Source organism: Crotalus tigris, unplaced genomic scaffold (assembly GCF_016545835.1).
Source record: "Crotalus tigris isolate CLP2741 ecotype Arizona unplaced genomic scaffold, ASM1654583v1 scf7180000017903.3850313, whole genome shotgun sequence".
NCBI lineage: Eukaryota > Metazoa > Chordata > Lepidosauria > Squamata > Viperidae > Crotalus > Crotalus tigris.
The window spans coordinates 1194360-1209455 of NW_024096713.1; the positions used below are offsets into that span (position 1 = coordinate 1194360).

General features: G+C 37.3%; 1 protein-coding gene across 1 annotated transcript; it reads left to right on the forward strand.

Annotated features, from left to right (window-relative positions):
* The first annotated feature begins 1490 nt into the window (after positions 1–1490).
* Positions 1491–10901, forward strand: CUNH2orf73 (chromosome unknown C2orf73 homolog). Its single transcript, XM_039344312.1, has 5 exons — positions 1491–1956; positions 4799–5009; positions 5678–5831; positions 8578–8693; positions 10402–10901. Exons 1-5 carry the CDS (start codon positions 1898–1900, stop codon positions 10786–10788), a joined length of 927 nt encoding a protein of 308 aa, XP_039200246.1. The 5' UTR covers positions 1491–1897; the 3' UTR covers positions 10789–10901.
* The last annotated feature ends 4195 nt before the right edge of the window (positions 10902–15096 follow it).

Genomic DNA, 15096 nt, shown 5'->3' on the forward strand with positions numbered 1-15096 from the left:
TTCCACTGATTAATTGTTCTCACTGTCAGGAAGTTTCTCCTTAGTTCTAGGTTGCTTCTCTCCTTGATTAGTTTCCACCCGTTGCTTCTTGTCCTGCCTTCAGGTGCTTTGGAAAATAGCTTAATTCCCTCTTCTTTATGGCAGCCCCTGAGATATTGGAATACTGCTATCATGTCCCCCCTTGTCCTTCTCTTCGTTAAACTAGACATACCCAATTCTCGCAACCGTTCCTTATATGTTTTAGCCTCCAGTCCCCTAATCATCTTTGTTGCTCTTCTCTGTACTCTTTCTAGAGTCTCACATCTTTTTTACATCGTGGTGACCAAAACTGGATGCAGTATTCCAAGTGTGGCCTTACCAAGGCATTGAAGAGTGGTATTAATACTTCACGTGATCTTGATTCTATCCCTCTGTTAATGCAGCCTAGCACTGTGTTGGCCTTTTTTGGCAGCTGCAGCACACTGCTGGCTCATATTTAGGTGATTGTCTACTAGGACTCCGAGGTCCCTCTCACAGTTACTACTATTGAGCATGGTGCCAACCTATGCTGTACTTGTGCATTTGGTTTTTCTTGCCTAAATGTAGAACCTTGCTTTTTTCACCCTTGAATTTCATTTTGTTAGTTAGTGCCCAGTGTTCAAGTCTGTCCAGATCCTTCTGTACCTGAAGCCTGTCTTCTGGAGTGTTGGCTATTCCTGCCAGCTTGGTGTCATCTGCAAATTTGATGAGTTCCCCATCTATCCCTTCATCCAAATCGTTGATGAAGATGTTGAAGAGTACTGGCCCAGAACAGAGCCCTGGGGCACCCCACTACACACTTCCCTCCATATAGATGCAGTTCCATTGAGGACCACTCGCTGAGTATGGCCGGTCAGCCAGCTACGGATCCATCTGGTGGTGGTTCTGTCTACCCCACATTTTTCTATCTTGTCAAGTAGTAGGTTGTGATCTACTTTATCAAATGCCTTACTGAAGTCCAAGTAAATTATGTCCACAGCATTCCTCTGATCCACTAATTTTGTCACTTGGTCAAAGAATGCAATAAGATTTGTCTGGCATGATCTATTTTTGACAAACCCATGTTGGCTTTTAGTAATGACTTTGTTTGCCTCTAGGTGTTCGTTGATTCGTTGTTTGATTATCTTTTCCAGGATCTTCCCAGGTATTGAGGTCAGGCTACTAGGAGTTAAACGAAACTTAAAGATGTCATTTTTTACACAGTCAAATAAAACACCAAACTGCAGCCACCCATTATTTTATTTTTATTAGGCCCATTTGGGTATAAGAGAAATTCTGGAAAATAAAGAGGTTGGAGGCAGGCATTTTGCTTTGAAGCATGTCAGCTAATCTTTTTAATTCAAAAAATTCTTTTAAATGTAAAAAATGCAAAACAGGCTTGAGAGGCATGCAGGGAGATTAAGGCGCTGAAGCCTTTCACTGGGGCCTGAGAGATATAGCAATTGTATCTATTAAAAAGTGTATAGGAATGCTGTGTTACAGGAAAACCACAGTGAATATTATTTTACTCCCACTACTAACAATATGTGCCACTGTGCTGCCTGTTACGCTGCATTCTGTGTTGAGCTGTTCAGAAATTAGTCTCATAAAGTTTAATGTTGAATAGAGGAGTTTGCACTCAAAGCAGTTTGTGTTCCTTTTCTCCTTCAACCATGTGGCACTATTCAAACCTGGCCAAAGTAGGTTGTCTGTTGCTTAGACTCCGCCTCTTACATTCTTTCTCTGCCTCCCATTGGGGCTTGGTCACTAAGCAACCACTTAATATGAAAGCTTGGGGCTACAATTTGAAACTACAGGCCCTGCTATTCTTCAGGGAACTGTATACTGGATCCCTTTCTCCCACTTATCTCTCTCTCCCCCACCCTGTTGGGCCACCCTCATGAATCGGATGTTAGAGGCCAGGTTTAGTCGACGGAAAAGAGCACCTCTGTATCAATAGTAAGTGTTCTGATTTGGGTCTTCCAGAAGTGCCACCATTAGTGAGTGGGTTGTGTGGTATCTCTGCCTCAAAATATAGTGTTCTGAAAAATCAGGATCGTTATCCTAGTTTGTGGGAACCTGTACTTCTCCAAGATTTATGGGGTTTGTGGAGAAGCAGCTGAATACAATTTATTCCTTTATCGAACAAACCAAACACAGCAGCATTTCTTGGTGGTAAAAGGAAACCAAGTGAGGCAGAAATCAGACAGATGAAGTGGCTTTTGCAGGCACAAAATAACTAACTTTTTGGGGAAAAAATAACTAAATTTCATCATAAAATCATTTCAGCTTCTTCCCTTGAAAGTGCCCCAAATTGCCCTGTGATTGGCCCTCCCTGTGTTATGGAAAATAAATAATCAAAAGTAGACTTTCTAACATAGTGCTTTGCAGGTGCTGGACTACAAGACCAATTGCCCCTAGCCAGCATGGTCATGCTGGGGGGATGGTCAGATTTCTAGTCTACCTCGTCTGGAAGCTGCCAGGAAAGGGGGACTCACTAACAGCCATAGCAAGATGGGAGGGATCATCTGAGCTTTCAGATAATCAGGCCTGGAGATGGATACCAGACCTTATCTTAAGAAAGTTGGGCAGGGTGTTTGAGGGGAATTGGTTGGGAAGCGATAAAAGCAATTAGAGGAAGAGATTCAGGCCAAACCCTATATATGCCTAAGTGATGAAGATGCTGAGTTGCCCTACTATGTCAGAGGCTGTTGATAAGATCATGAGTCTAAGAATAGTAGGGAGATGGTTATGCCTGGAATGTTCCCAGGAAGTCATTAATAAGGCTGGAGGTAAGAGGCTGTAGTTGATAGGAAAGGGAGGGAAGGAGGTACAGAGAGAGTAAAAACTTGGGAATAGGAAACATGGGGGGGGGAGGGAGGAGGAATGTTGAATGGAGACAGCCAGGCTCATGTATTTTATAAGAAGGATTTTCTGAACAGCCACTTCTAATGAATGAAGCAAGGATATTTCTGATATCTTGTTGCTCAAAAGGTGACAGTCCTGGCAGTTCTCTACTGGAGCTGTGAATAGCTAAGAGACTCAACTATGAGGCTTGAAATTACTAACATCAAATCTTGCCTCTAGCATTGCTGGCACTTCTGATTGTACCAATGATATCAGGGGGATGTTATTGACTATATCTAGAACAGTGTTTTTCTAACTTGGCAATTTTAAGATGTGTAGATTTCAATTCCCAGAATTCTGGGATGTGCCCAAAAACTGGTCTAGAATAATTACAGGAGACTTAATTCATTAAATAACTAATTAAACAGTTTATACTCAAGGTTCAGTCCTGGATAGTGTATGGAAATGGTATTGGTTGCACTTTTGGATGATCTCTGGCATGGGCAGGATGGTGGCTTTGCATCTATCCTTGCATTACTTGACCTGTCGGCTTTCCATACTATTGATCATGTTATTCTTCTGGACTGCCACAGAAAAATGGGGATAGGTGGCACAGTACTGTGCTGGTTCATCTCCTTTATACAGGATTGGTTCCAGTTGACAGTGATTGGGGAGAAGAGATTTCACTCTCAGCCCATGATATGTGGGGTGCCACATGGGTCAATGGTCTTCCGATTTCTATTTAATATCTATATGAGACCGCTGGATGAGCTCATGCATCACCATGGGGTGAGGTATCATGGATATGCTGATTATATCCATTTGTACATCTCCAACCCTGGCCAATCAAGCAATGCTATGGATGTCCTATCCAGTGTCTGGAATCTGTGGGGGTCTGGATAGGGAACAAAAGACTTCAATTGAATCCTAATAAGACTGAGTGGCTTTGGATTTTGAGCCCCTCTGGTTCTGGACTTAATTGTGTTTGGTACTAGATGAGTTTAGACTGCCCCAAAACAGATCCTGTTTGGGGATTCTAAAAATTTCTGGAGGCAAGTCGTTCCATGATTAATTGTTCTGTCAGGAAATTTCTCAGTCGGGAAATTTAATCAATACATTTTTTTACCGGTATTATTAAAGAGAAAGGGCAACTACACGTTTTTCATACTCAATTACAGTAATGTAACATAACATGGTAATTATGGAAACATGCCTAAAAAGCATGATGTCTGTGATTGTATCGAACTAATGATTTGAGTCATACCAATGAGGCAAACTGAATTAAAGTGCTGTGGGAGTAGCTTATTTTTAAACCTTCCCCCATTCCATTTTTTGGATCTGTATTTTTTGGGCCAAATGTTATTATTGGTTTCAACAGAGCAGTAATTTAAATGAGAGAACTGTTTCCTGTTTAAAGAAAAAGATTGCCCTTTTCTATATTTCAGTTTCACCACTTCAGCTGCTTTTAAGAAATAAAAATAATAATAAATAGAAATTATCACTTTGAGAACTTTCATATCAAATCTGCCTTGACCATGTGACTGCACATTGATGCTTTTTATGGGATCATGGTATATTACAGCACTAGAAATTCAACAAGAAAAGCAAAAGGTTGGATTTCATTCTTTAGTATTAATTCATTTCTACAGTATGCAGAACTTCCAGATTAAATCTACAGTATCTTTTGTTAAAGGCCTTGGGTAACAGTCTTTTCTACTGAATATCCTCTAGAAGTTTTTGACTATAACTCCCAAACACAGTGATAACTGTGGAGAAGTTACTTTGATTAATGCTTCCATATATACTTTCCTGCATTCCTAAATTTGTACATCAATGAATAATGTATTGTCTTTATTATCTGAGAACAAGCATTCCCCAACCTTAACCTTAACTTTTATTCTAATCCTTCTTTTCTTCCTTCTCTTTTTCTTCTTCCACATTTTCTTATTTTTAGCCCAGATACATTCAGAATATTTAACCTTCAAGTCCCAGAAAGAAATAATATTCTAGACAAGATTGAACATACACCAAAGAAACAAGAAAGATACTTATTGGAATGGCGCAATAATCCTCAACCACAACATGCAAAGCTACTTAGAATGCATACCAAGTTTATAAATGAGCCAGTATTGTATATGGAAACAGAGGATACAAAAACAAAACAGGTGTTCACTGTTTAACTATTATAAAATGAAATTGACCCCAACTCATACAAATGATACCAGGCAAAACCTGGACTCCAGCACACACACCTTTCAATGCTTCAGTGTAGCTGTAAGAACAAATTTAAAACATTCAATATTTAAAACAAGGCATAATTTCCCATTGCATTCAAATCAGGACAAATAGTGGCAAGTTTAACTAGGATTTGTGAAAGTAGCCTGTGCTGATTCTAATTTGTTTTAGTTTTTTAGCTTTCTGTTTATTAATTTATATTCCCCTTTATATTTCTCAACTCAAAGCAGTGTACACAATGCTCCTTTCTCCCACAACAACAATCCATTGAGATGGTTGGGATGAAAGAGAGAGCAACTGACCCAAAGTTACTCAGCAACTTTCCATGCCTAAGGGAGGAGCAGAGCTCACAGTTTCCCAGTTTCTAATAATTCTGACTTAGTTTTAAAATGAAAAAAAAAATAATGTGTCTTACCTCTTTCTGTTATGGGAGCTAGAAGGGGAGAGCACTTAACCCTGTACTGGTAAGTTAATCTTTAGCATTGTCCCCAAACCTGGTTTAAATAATTGACATGACAGCTTCTTCCTGGGGATCTCAATTCTTGTTTCTCTGTAACTGTGATATTGATGAACTCATTTCTTTTTATTGCTTGTGAAGTCTCATTGGTGGCCAACCTTTGAGCCCACTGTACAGGGTCCTAAACCACCTTATGATAAGCAGAGCACTCACAGGAATGATTTCCAGAAGCCAAATTGTATTTTGTCTCGGCCTGTTAAGCATCCCTCTAAGTTACAGCCTTCGTATGGAATAGGTAAGTCTATAGTGGTAGAAAGAATGGACTCTACTGTAATAAAAAAGACTCCTCTAATTTTACTATTATGAAAAGTAAATAAAGCAATTAGATTGGCCTGATATGATCAGAACCAAAAATGGCCAGCTGATATTTAATACTGCTTGTTGGAAGTTTCTTTTTTCTGACAATTGCTGAACATATTTGCTGTATACTAGAGCAGTAAATAAAACTAAATTCCCATAATCTAACCAGCAGTTGCTCATTGTCCTGTACTGTATATTCTTCCTCTGTTCCCATTTAGCCACTGTCACCATTTCATTGGCAAAACATCTGTTTCCTTTATCATATATTATAAAGCTTATTTTGAACCATGTTGTTCAAATAAATTACTCTGTATGGTACTGGTAGTGATATCATTGAAACATATGCCAATTGAGTCTCAAGAGGCATTACTTTCTGAATGTACAACATGCACTGTGTAAAATAGAAAAACAATGTAGCGTAACAAAGCTATCCTATATCTGTCAATAGATAGGCTCATATACTGCTTCCCAGGATCATCTGATTAACCACCAAAAGAACCAAATACGGACTAATTGGGATGCAAATATGACACAGTGTAGCTTTTACATTTTTATGATGCATCGAAGATCAACATTCTTTCTGATTTGCAATCCACTGTAGGTTTACTGTGTTGCTTTTTTATCCAACAAAGAGCCATTTTACCATTTGCTGTGGCTTTCTACATTTAAAGCAAATGCTCTACCACTGGACAATGTCATCTTTCTACATTTCAAGCAGATTTCCCAGTCCTATTTTGACTTCTTTGTTTCAGCCATCTCCTACGGCCATATGTTTTTATTTTAGGCTATAGATGGATGATGGTTAGTGGAATGGGGCAAGCAACCTTGCTAATAATATGCAATGGTCATAAACTCTTCTTTTCTTGGAGAAGAAATTCTAACCTTCCTTGCCAGAGAGTCAGCCCCATCATACACTACTTCCCAAAAAACCTTCATATGGTGGCTTGCATTCCTTCATAAATCAGGGACAAGGAAAACAAGATTAAGACAGCTGAAGAAACGCCACAGAGGATTGAAACACAAAAACCAGAATGGCCTGCTTATGTTAATACGATTCATAAAGATTCTGCTCTAAGAATGACCCCAAAGCAAGACTTATATGTCAATATCGCAGTGTGCTCACAGGAAAAGGACAGAAAGGAAATCGGAAGTTCTTTTTATTTCATTCTCCAGAACAAAAGGGTGTTTAACTTCAGTGAAAGGTGACCACTTCCTGTTTGATCACTAGAATTTATCATAATTTCTGTTTTGTTCAAGTAAAAGAGATACCATTATTTCATGTGGTGTAGGCACTCATTTCTGCTGTTGGCTATCAAAATGTTTCTGCTGACTTTTGAAGCACCCTGAATGCAGCAAGATGTTTGGCCACAACTTAATGAAAGAAAAAAAAGAACCTTTACTGAAGATGCTAAGCTCAATGGAACTTTTCTTTAATGGGCTAATCACAAAAAGATACTCTGTGTAAAAGTTATGGTTTGTTCTTTCAGATTGTACAGGAATTGAAAGCTATCCGGAAAGTACAAGTTAACATTTTGATCCTTATTTTGAGATCAAGAGCCCCAGCACACCTATGTTTTTTTTTCATGCACCTTTTTCCAGGAGATGAATATACATCCTGGGTGACCCAGGAACTGGTTTAGCTTCACTCTTAAGCTATTCCTGACAGATATTTATCTAGTTCTGCTCTAAGAAGTATGGGAGTAGTACAGGAAGACAAATGTTACAAATTCTAAATAGGGTTTAATTTTGCCATTTTAAATGTATTTATTTAATGAATAAAAATTCATTTGAACCCATAGTCACAATCCTAAAAAGGGGAAGTAGATTCAGATCCTAAGCATGATGAATCCTGATGGATCACTAAGTTGTGGCCAAACATCTTGCTGCATTCAGGGTGCTTCAAAAGTCAGCAGAACTCAGTGCCTGTTGATTATGGCAATTCTTACAATGAAAACGAGGCTGGAGTTAGAGCTTCCACTGATGCATCAAGGCCTTTTAATTAGCAAGAATGCATTCTCATTTAACATAAATTTGTTTTGTTCTTAATGAGAATTTCCTCAAACTATCTGTGACACCAATCAATTTACTAAATGAGAGCACATACTTTTCTTAACTGAGTATTCTTGCGAGTGGATAGTTTCTTGCCATGTACATTTATTACACATCTTCAGTAAATTATGCTTAAAAAGAAAAAAAAATGGTTTAACTCTATATTAGAGAATCCATTTCAGAGTGCTCCTGGTACTTACTGCTTTAAAAATACATGTAGAGCAAAACATGGCTGTTAAGTGAATTTGGTTTTTCCATTGACTGCTTGTGAGAAGGTTGCAAAAATTCATATGGCCTTGTGTCACTGCAACCATCACAACTACATGCCAATTGCAAGCTTCCAAATTTTGTCACATGGGATGCTGTAACCATAAGTGTATCAACTGTAAGTCATACTGTAAATCACTGTAACTGTAAGTCATATTGTAAATCACTTTTTCAATGCTGTTGTAACTTTGAACAGTCACTGAATGCTTGTAAGTTGAGGACTACCTGTACTAGCTTTATTCTGTTATGTATGATTGATGCATCTCATATATGTTGTTATACATTTATCTAAAACTATATGATATATTTAATTGCCACCATATATGTGAGGATTTTTTCTGCTGTGGTTGTTGTTTTAATCACAGTTCCACTTGCATCTCCTCAACTGCCGAGTCACCTTCCAAGAATTTTCCAAGAGCAGCTCACTTTCAAGTGTAACTATAATGCCAGAGCAACTCCCTGCATCCCCTATCAAGGAAAGGTAAAGCAATGTGCATCCTGTGCTATTCACATTAATCAGGAAACCAAAGAGATGTGTTTATTCCAAAGTCTCCAGTACATTGTTTGAGCTCCAGGGAATATATTCCCTCATGTTAACGTTACTGCTATCTGGACATTTGTAATTAGTATACCTGATGTCTCTGTGGCCCCATGATTTTAGTACAAGCACTAAGGTTGGTGTATTGTGATTTCATTGCCTTAATCAAGATCCTTGGGCAAAACAGCAAGAAACAAAAGATAGGGAGTTGCTAACACTGGGGGACAACAATCAATTCTATTGTGCAAGTCTCCACCCTTGTTGTCTTTGCTTCAAAAGCAAATTCCTCTTGCAGCCAATTATACAATAACTGGGCTGAATCACATTACATTACAGAAAGGCCTTAATGCTGCATTTACCTGAAACATGTCTCAGTGAATTCAGTAGAACTCTGCCCAACTGGACTATCATCCACAATTCCAAACTTTTTTGAAAAATTTTTTCAAGGCAAACAAAAGCAACTTCCAAAATGGTGTAATCACATTGCCTTTCAGCTAAAGAGAAATACATCCTTTGCTTATAAAACCGTTAAATCTAAAATTTTCCAGTTGCGTTAAAAAAACATGCTTTAATTTGAAAACACAATACCAATAAAAGTATTTTTTTATATTCAGTTGTATGACTTTTAAAGCAAATATATTGCCTTTTAAAATCAAATTTCTAATAATTTCTTTGGATATATTATAAAAATATCCTTCATTTTTTAAAATGGCCATTAAAAAGCAATAGTGGTGCTAAATCTGAGTGTCACACCTAAAGACTCCAGCCTTTAAGAGGCTGGCTCAGTCTACTCTGCATACTTTTAACCTGTTTTTTTCCCCACTGGTTTTACTGAAGTGTGACAGAATACTGAAAACTAAGTTGAGGAATGTACTTCTGGGTACCTATAATATTTAACACCCAGGACTAATATGGCAGGATTACAATTGAAGTATGATACAAACCACAGATCAGGAGGTTGTATGCTAGGAATTATTTCAAAAACTAACATGAAGAAAAAATAGATGAGAAAGAGGTCAAGTGTCAATTGAAAGAAAGATTGGGGAGATTCAATCAAACTGAAGAAAATAGGGGCAACAATCAATTAGGCAAATCAGAAGATTAATATTCAAACCAACAACATTTTAAATATTTTTTCATCTGAGGCAATCTAGGAGACATTGAATCCAATTTCTTTTATTAGTTTTTTATTCAATTTTTCTTTTCTTTTTTAAAAAGAATGCTACTGTTCTCTTGTGACTGTAATGGTCAAAGTTTTTGGGAACCAGTCATAATTTTTTCCTTGTGCAAAAGCAAACAATTTAGAATTGTATCCATATGGACATAGCAAAAAATGAAATTTAGTGCCCAACAAAAATAAGAAGTGAGCTACACATGCTGTGAGCAAGAGAACCCTGGAACTGAGGAGAAGGAAAGTTCAATCTGAGAGGTGCATTTTTCTTTTCACATGTTGTTTTACCCTTCCCAGATTTTGCAGATCCAAAGATGCAATGGCGTAAGTCATTCTCCTGCTAAGAAAAATGTAGAGCGGGCCAGAGGAGACAAGAAGGATGTTGTTCCAAAACCTGAACTTATAAATTAATTCTGCTTGTAGCTGTACCTCCCCACTTAAGTTGCCCCAGTTAATATCTACATTGTTTTTCTTTTTTAGAAACAGGGCACAATTGTTTTGACAGAGAAAAAAACAGATGGGAAGATAATGCCTTCTATACAGGGGTCAGACTTACTGGAGGACCTCAAATCAGAAAAAGGAGCCCCAGTGGAAAATGATGTAACTTCAGCCCATGTTGATTCATTAGATGCCCAGAAGATATCGCCACATTCTGATGCACACTTATCAAAATCAGCAATGAATTTGGAAACCAAGGCAGACCACAGAACTCCAGAAATGGACCAGGAGAGTTCTGAGCTTCCTCAAACTGACAAAGTGGATGATACTTGTAGCCCATCGAAAACAATTCCCCTTAGTAAACCACAGAGCCTGTTACCTCCTCTTTCTGAAGCGGCACAATCAATACCTGGCACTCAAGTAGTCTAGAATTCTCTGGATGATAGGAGTCTGCATGGTGTAATTTCAATACTACCAAACATAGACTGACATCAGCAAATTGTTTAAAAGAATAATTGTAATGCAGTATGTTTTTATGACTATAAAAATTAGATGTCCAAAACATTCCCTATGAGTCTTTTACTTTCTTCCACTAGTGCAATTATTATAGTTTGTCGCTCAGCCAAGTGTATAGATAGGATTTGGCATTGTTAGCCACCTATCAAGTCTTTTTACTATTTAAAACTGTCTTTATTTCTTTTGCCACAGTAGCTCTACTTGTTTGCAGGTCTTTGTATTTTGTGATTTTTCTCCAGTTCTTTCTCCAGGTACAGTACTGCCATATCCACTATCCAGATTTTTTTGTTTTTCTAATCAAAAATAGTTAAGGGTGTGGTGTTAAGCATACCCTTATGCAAAATTATTTTCTTGAAAGACTATTTAATATCTAATTAAGAATATAAGTTCTGAGTTCATTAACCACTAATAATGTTAGGTATGAAAACAACCTTGATATTTGCCATATTTTGCAATAGCATTCTGGATTGTTTATTAAGATGTTGCATGTTAGGAGTCCATCTAATGTTTGTAAACTCCATATCCTTAAAAATGCAAGGCTATTATATTTTGGTGCAAGAAATATGATTTTTAGATGCTTGATGGTATCATTCTGTGATTAATAGAAGCAACTGCTATTTTTGTAGGAAATGTGACAGCTAAAGTTCACAAGAATAAAAGCTATGTTCCATTGTTCAGTGAAACCAGGAAGAACATCTTTACATTTGCTAAAAAATTTTCCTAAACTGGATTTGATCTCCAATCACATCAACAGACTAGTTTTAAAAATATTTATAAATTTATCTCAGTCATTACCTTACTATGTTGCCATATAGTGTATATAACTCTTTTAGCAATTTTTGCAAAAACTTTCCAGTAGTCTTTTTAGGTGGGCTTTAAAAATATCTATCTGGGATCAGATAAAATTATATTAACAGTGGTCAGACAAATTCTTTATTAAAGTTTATAAATAATCTATAAAAGTAATACCTTTCATTTGTTCATGCATACTATTAGAAATTCAGAGGCTTAGGGCTTCTACTGCCCATTATGCTACATGTATACTCTGTATGCATTTGTCTCTTTTACAATACTGCTTACAGTTATGCATATTTTATGTTTATACACCCATACAGGAAAAAAGGAATGCGCTTTGATCACTTTCATCATTTTCAATGTATGATTGATATACTTGGCAAGAGTTAATCCAAATCTTAATCCAAACACAGTATTTGCCTGTATAAAAATATGATATAGTTATATTTGTGCTTGGTGGCAATTTTTGTAATTGCAGAAGCTGAGTAAGAGATGGAATCAGGTATCCTTGAAAATCCAGAGTACACTATAATTAAAATAAGGTGGCCAAGGTTAAGCATACAGAATCTTAAAAAAAAAAAATCTTGTACTATCTACTATAAACCAGGAGTCTGTTCAGGAAAGAATTAAGTAGCTTGATCCAAGAGGTATCCTTCCACATATTTTTAAATTACAAATGAGCCATCAACTATTTTTAATAAGAAATGGGGGGTGACTTGTCTTCGTACAGAAAGAAGATGTAGCTTTGTACTTATTTTGTGTTAATTATATATTTATTTATTATTCAGCAAGAATCACCCCAGAGTTAGTAGCCCTATGGAGCTCTGTCTTCCTCCTGCTAAGTTATTAGAATAGGATGCTTTGACAGTAATGCCACTTCACAAAGCTATCTCCTTCAGATAAAGACAGATGACAGCTGTTTAGAATAACAGGAATATTGACTACTCCCTATGACACAGATCCAGAGATTCTCTGAGTTAGTGGAAACTATTTGTGGCAGAAGATACACAATACATCTTGATGCAGATCTAAATGCCATATTTCATATTCTTCCCTTTGGTTTCCTGATCTCAGGGAATACATTTGAAGACCAATGGAGTTTTCTGTGGGGGTAAGAAAACTCCTGGTCACAAAGCAAAATTCCACTCAGGGTAACAAGGATTTGTAGTAGCCAAATGCAAACTAAGACCTGAATGTGAAAGAGCTGTTTGAGTATTTGCTGATTCCATCCTAAATTTTCACTCGGCCAGGCTTTTGCTTTCTCCCATGCTGGGAGATTGGATTAAGCTGCCAGGCCTTTACCAGAAAGGAACAAGTGACTAAATCACTAAGCTGTCCCAGAGGATAATACAAATGAGCAGTTTAATGTATGTGATAATGTTAATAACAACCAATAACAATATATTAGTAAATCAGTACAGAGAACAACCATACTGTTATACCAATCGTTTGCTTCAAAGCATCATCGAAAGTAAAATCTGTCTTTGAAAAAGCAGGAGAAAGAGAGCTGTGTGAACTTTTCAGAAAAAGGCATTTTCAGATATCAGGACCACAACGAAGAACAGTAGATAATAGCTTTTAATAGAACCAACTCTATCTCCATTTGATAGTAGATCGGAGTTCATACAGATTCACAAATTACCATAATAAATTCATTTATCGGTTTTGCATTCTTCAGTCATGCTTTTATTCAACAGGGTATAGAAACTTGTTTATGGCATTTAAATCCCAACTTTCTTTGAAGCCTTTGCAATCATTTTTTGAATCCAAGAGCCAGAGGCAGAGCCTAGTTGCCCCATTCCCTGTTCTATTCTGCTAGAAAAAATGGAGATAATATGGGAAGAATGGATACTTCAAAAAGTTCCTGATTTAATCCCCAATTATAGTAATGTGATATAGGCAGGACAGGAAAAATTTAGCCTGAAGAAATACTAATATGACACAGGGCTAGAGAGGTGAACAACAATGTGGCTCAGTGCATCATACATAAACTGGAACACTTTACATACTTGAAAATCTTACACAGACTTCCCATCTGGGTATCAGCCAAAGTGTGGACTTCACTCCTCAGAATTCCCCAGCCATGATGACTGTTGTTGAGAATGCTAAAAGTAATAGTCCTCATATTGGCTGGTTTCAGGGTTGGGTAAGTTATTTTGGTACAATGGGAGCAGGGCTGTCATAGATTCTTCTGGCTGATAATTCCCTCAGCTTGTTGTCAGTCCACCTTAAATCTGATTGGTAATCCAAGTATATTATGATAATTTGAGTAAGAATATCATCATATATTCTCTTCCATCAATATCAGCTCATAGTTTCGGGGAAGGAGTGGCTGATGGGAAGGGGAGACACAGAACAAGAGACCCCTTAAGCCAGAAGCAGCCTTATTATTAGTCTATGAGCAAACAGCTGCCTCAGTTTAATTTTGTGTAGTCCTTAGACTGATTTTGAAAGACTTCTGAATAATCAGTTCAGACTTTGGCAAGAGCATTCTGTCCAAACCTGCTGTGTGGTGTCAGAAAGTCAGTGTAAAAAAAAAAAACCTAGAAAATTTTGGGTTCAAATACATACAGTGATTCAGAGAATTTCAAATATTAACATTCAGCTAAAACTGCAACTTTTCCTCTTGGGATTGATAGATAAGCAGTTAGAAAAAAGGTATGGAACTTTGTTTTTATACATACTAACTGTAGCAAGATTATTGTATACACAAAGATGGAACAAGCTGGCAATGCCTACAACAGAGAAATGGTTGAAGTTGACACAACTGACAGAAATGGCCAAAGTGACCTGTTTCATTAGAAAAAAGATAATATCTATGTTTAGTAGTGACCAGAAACTCTTTGTGGACTCTTTGCATAAAAAACCTTATGATTAATGGTGTCAACACTGCAAATACTGTATATTCTTGCTTTGACAAAATATGCAGAACTGTCTGGTATTTTTAGAGTTAATACAGAGCAGAGGAGGGAGGAGGGAAAAGCCCGCGAAACAGAAAGGCAGGGAACCTTTGCTCTTCATGCTAATTGGTTAACATATATCATGACAGTAAAGTAGGGAGTGGAAATGCTAGCAAAATTCTGCTCGGTGGGTGGGAATTTTAGATCTTAGCATACCTTCATTATGCTGTGCTGACATTTTGTAACATAATTAATGACTTTTAGGAAAATCAATGCCTGGAAGTTCTTTGAAGTGATTCTTTAGCTGGAACCATAACATCGTGCTAAGATCTCAATCCTTTTCAAACGACCTGGGGTCCTGAACTTCGTCCATTGCCTCTAAGCTTGAGAGGAGCTGGTAAAGATTCAGGGGAAGAAAATCTATCATGAGAAAAGGGAGTTTGCTTGAAGACAGCATGCTATGGGAAGATGAATTTTGGCAGACAAATACAAATCAGTGGAAAGCTGCCAGGCCACATGCATCTGA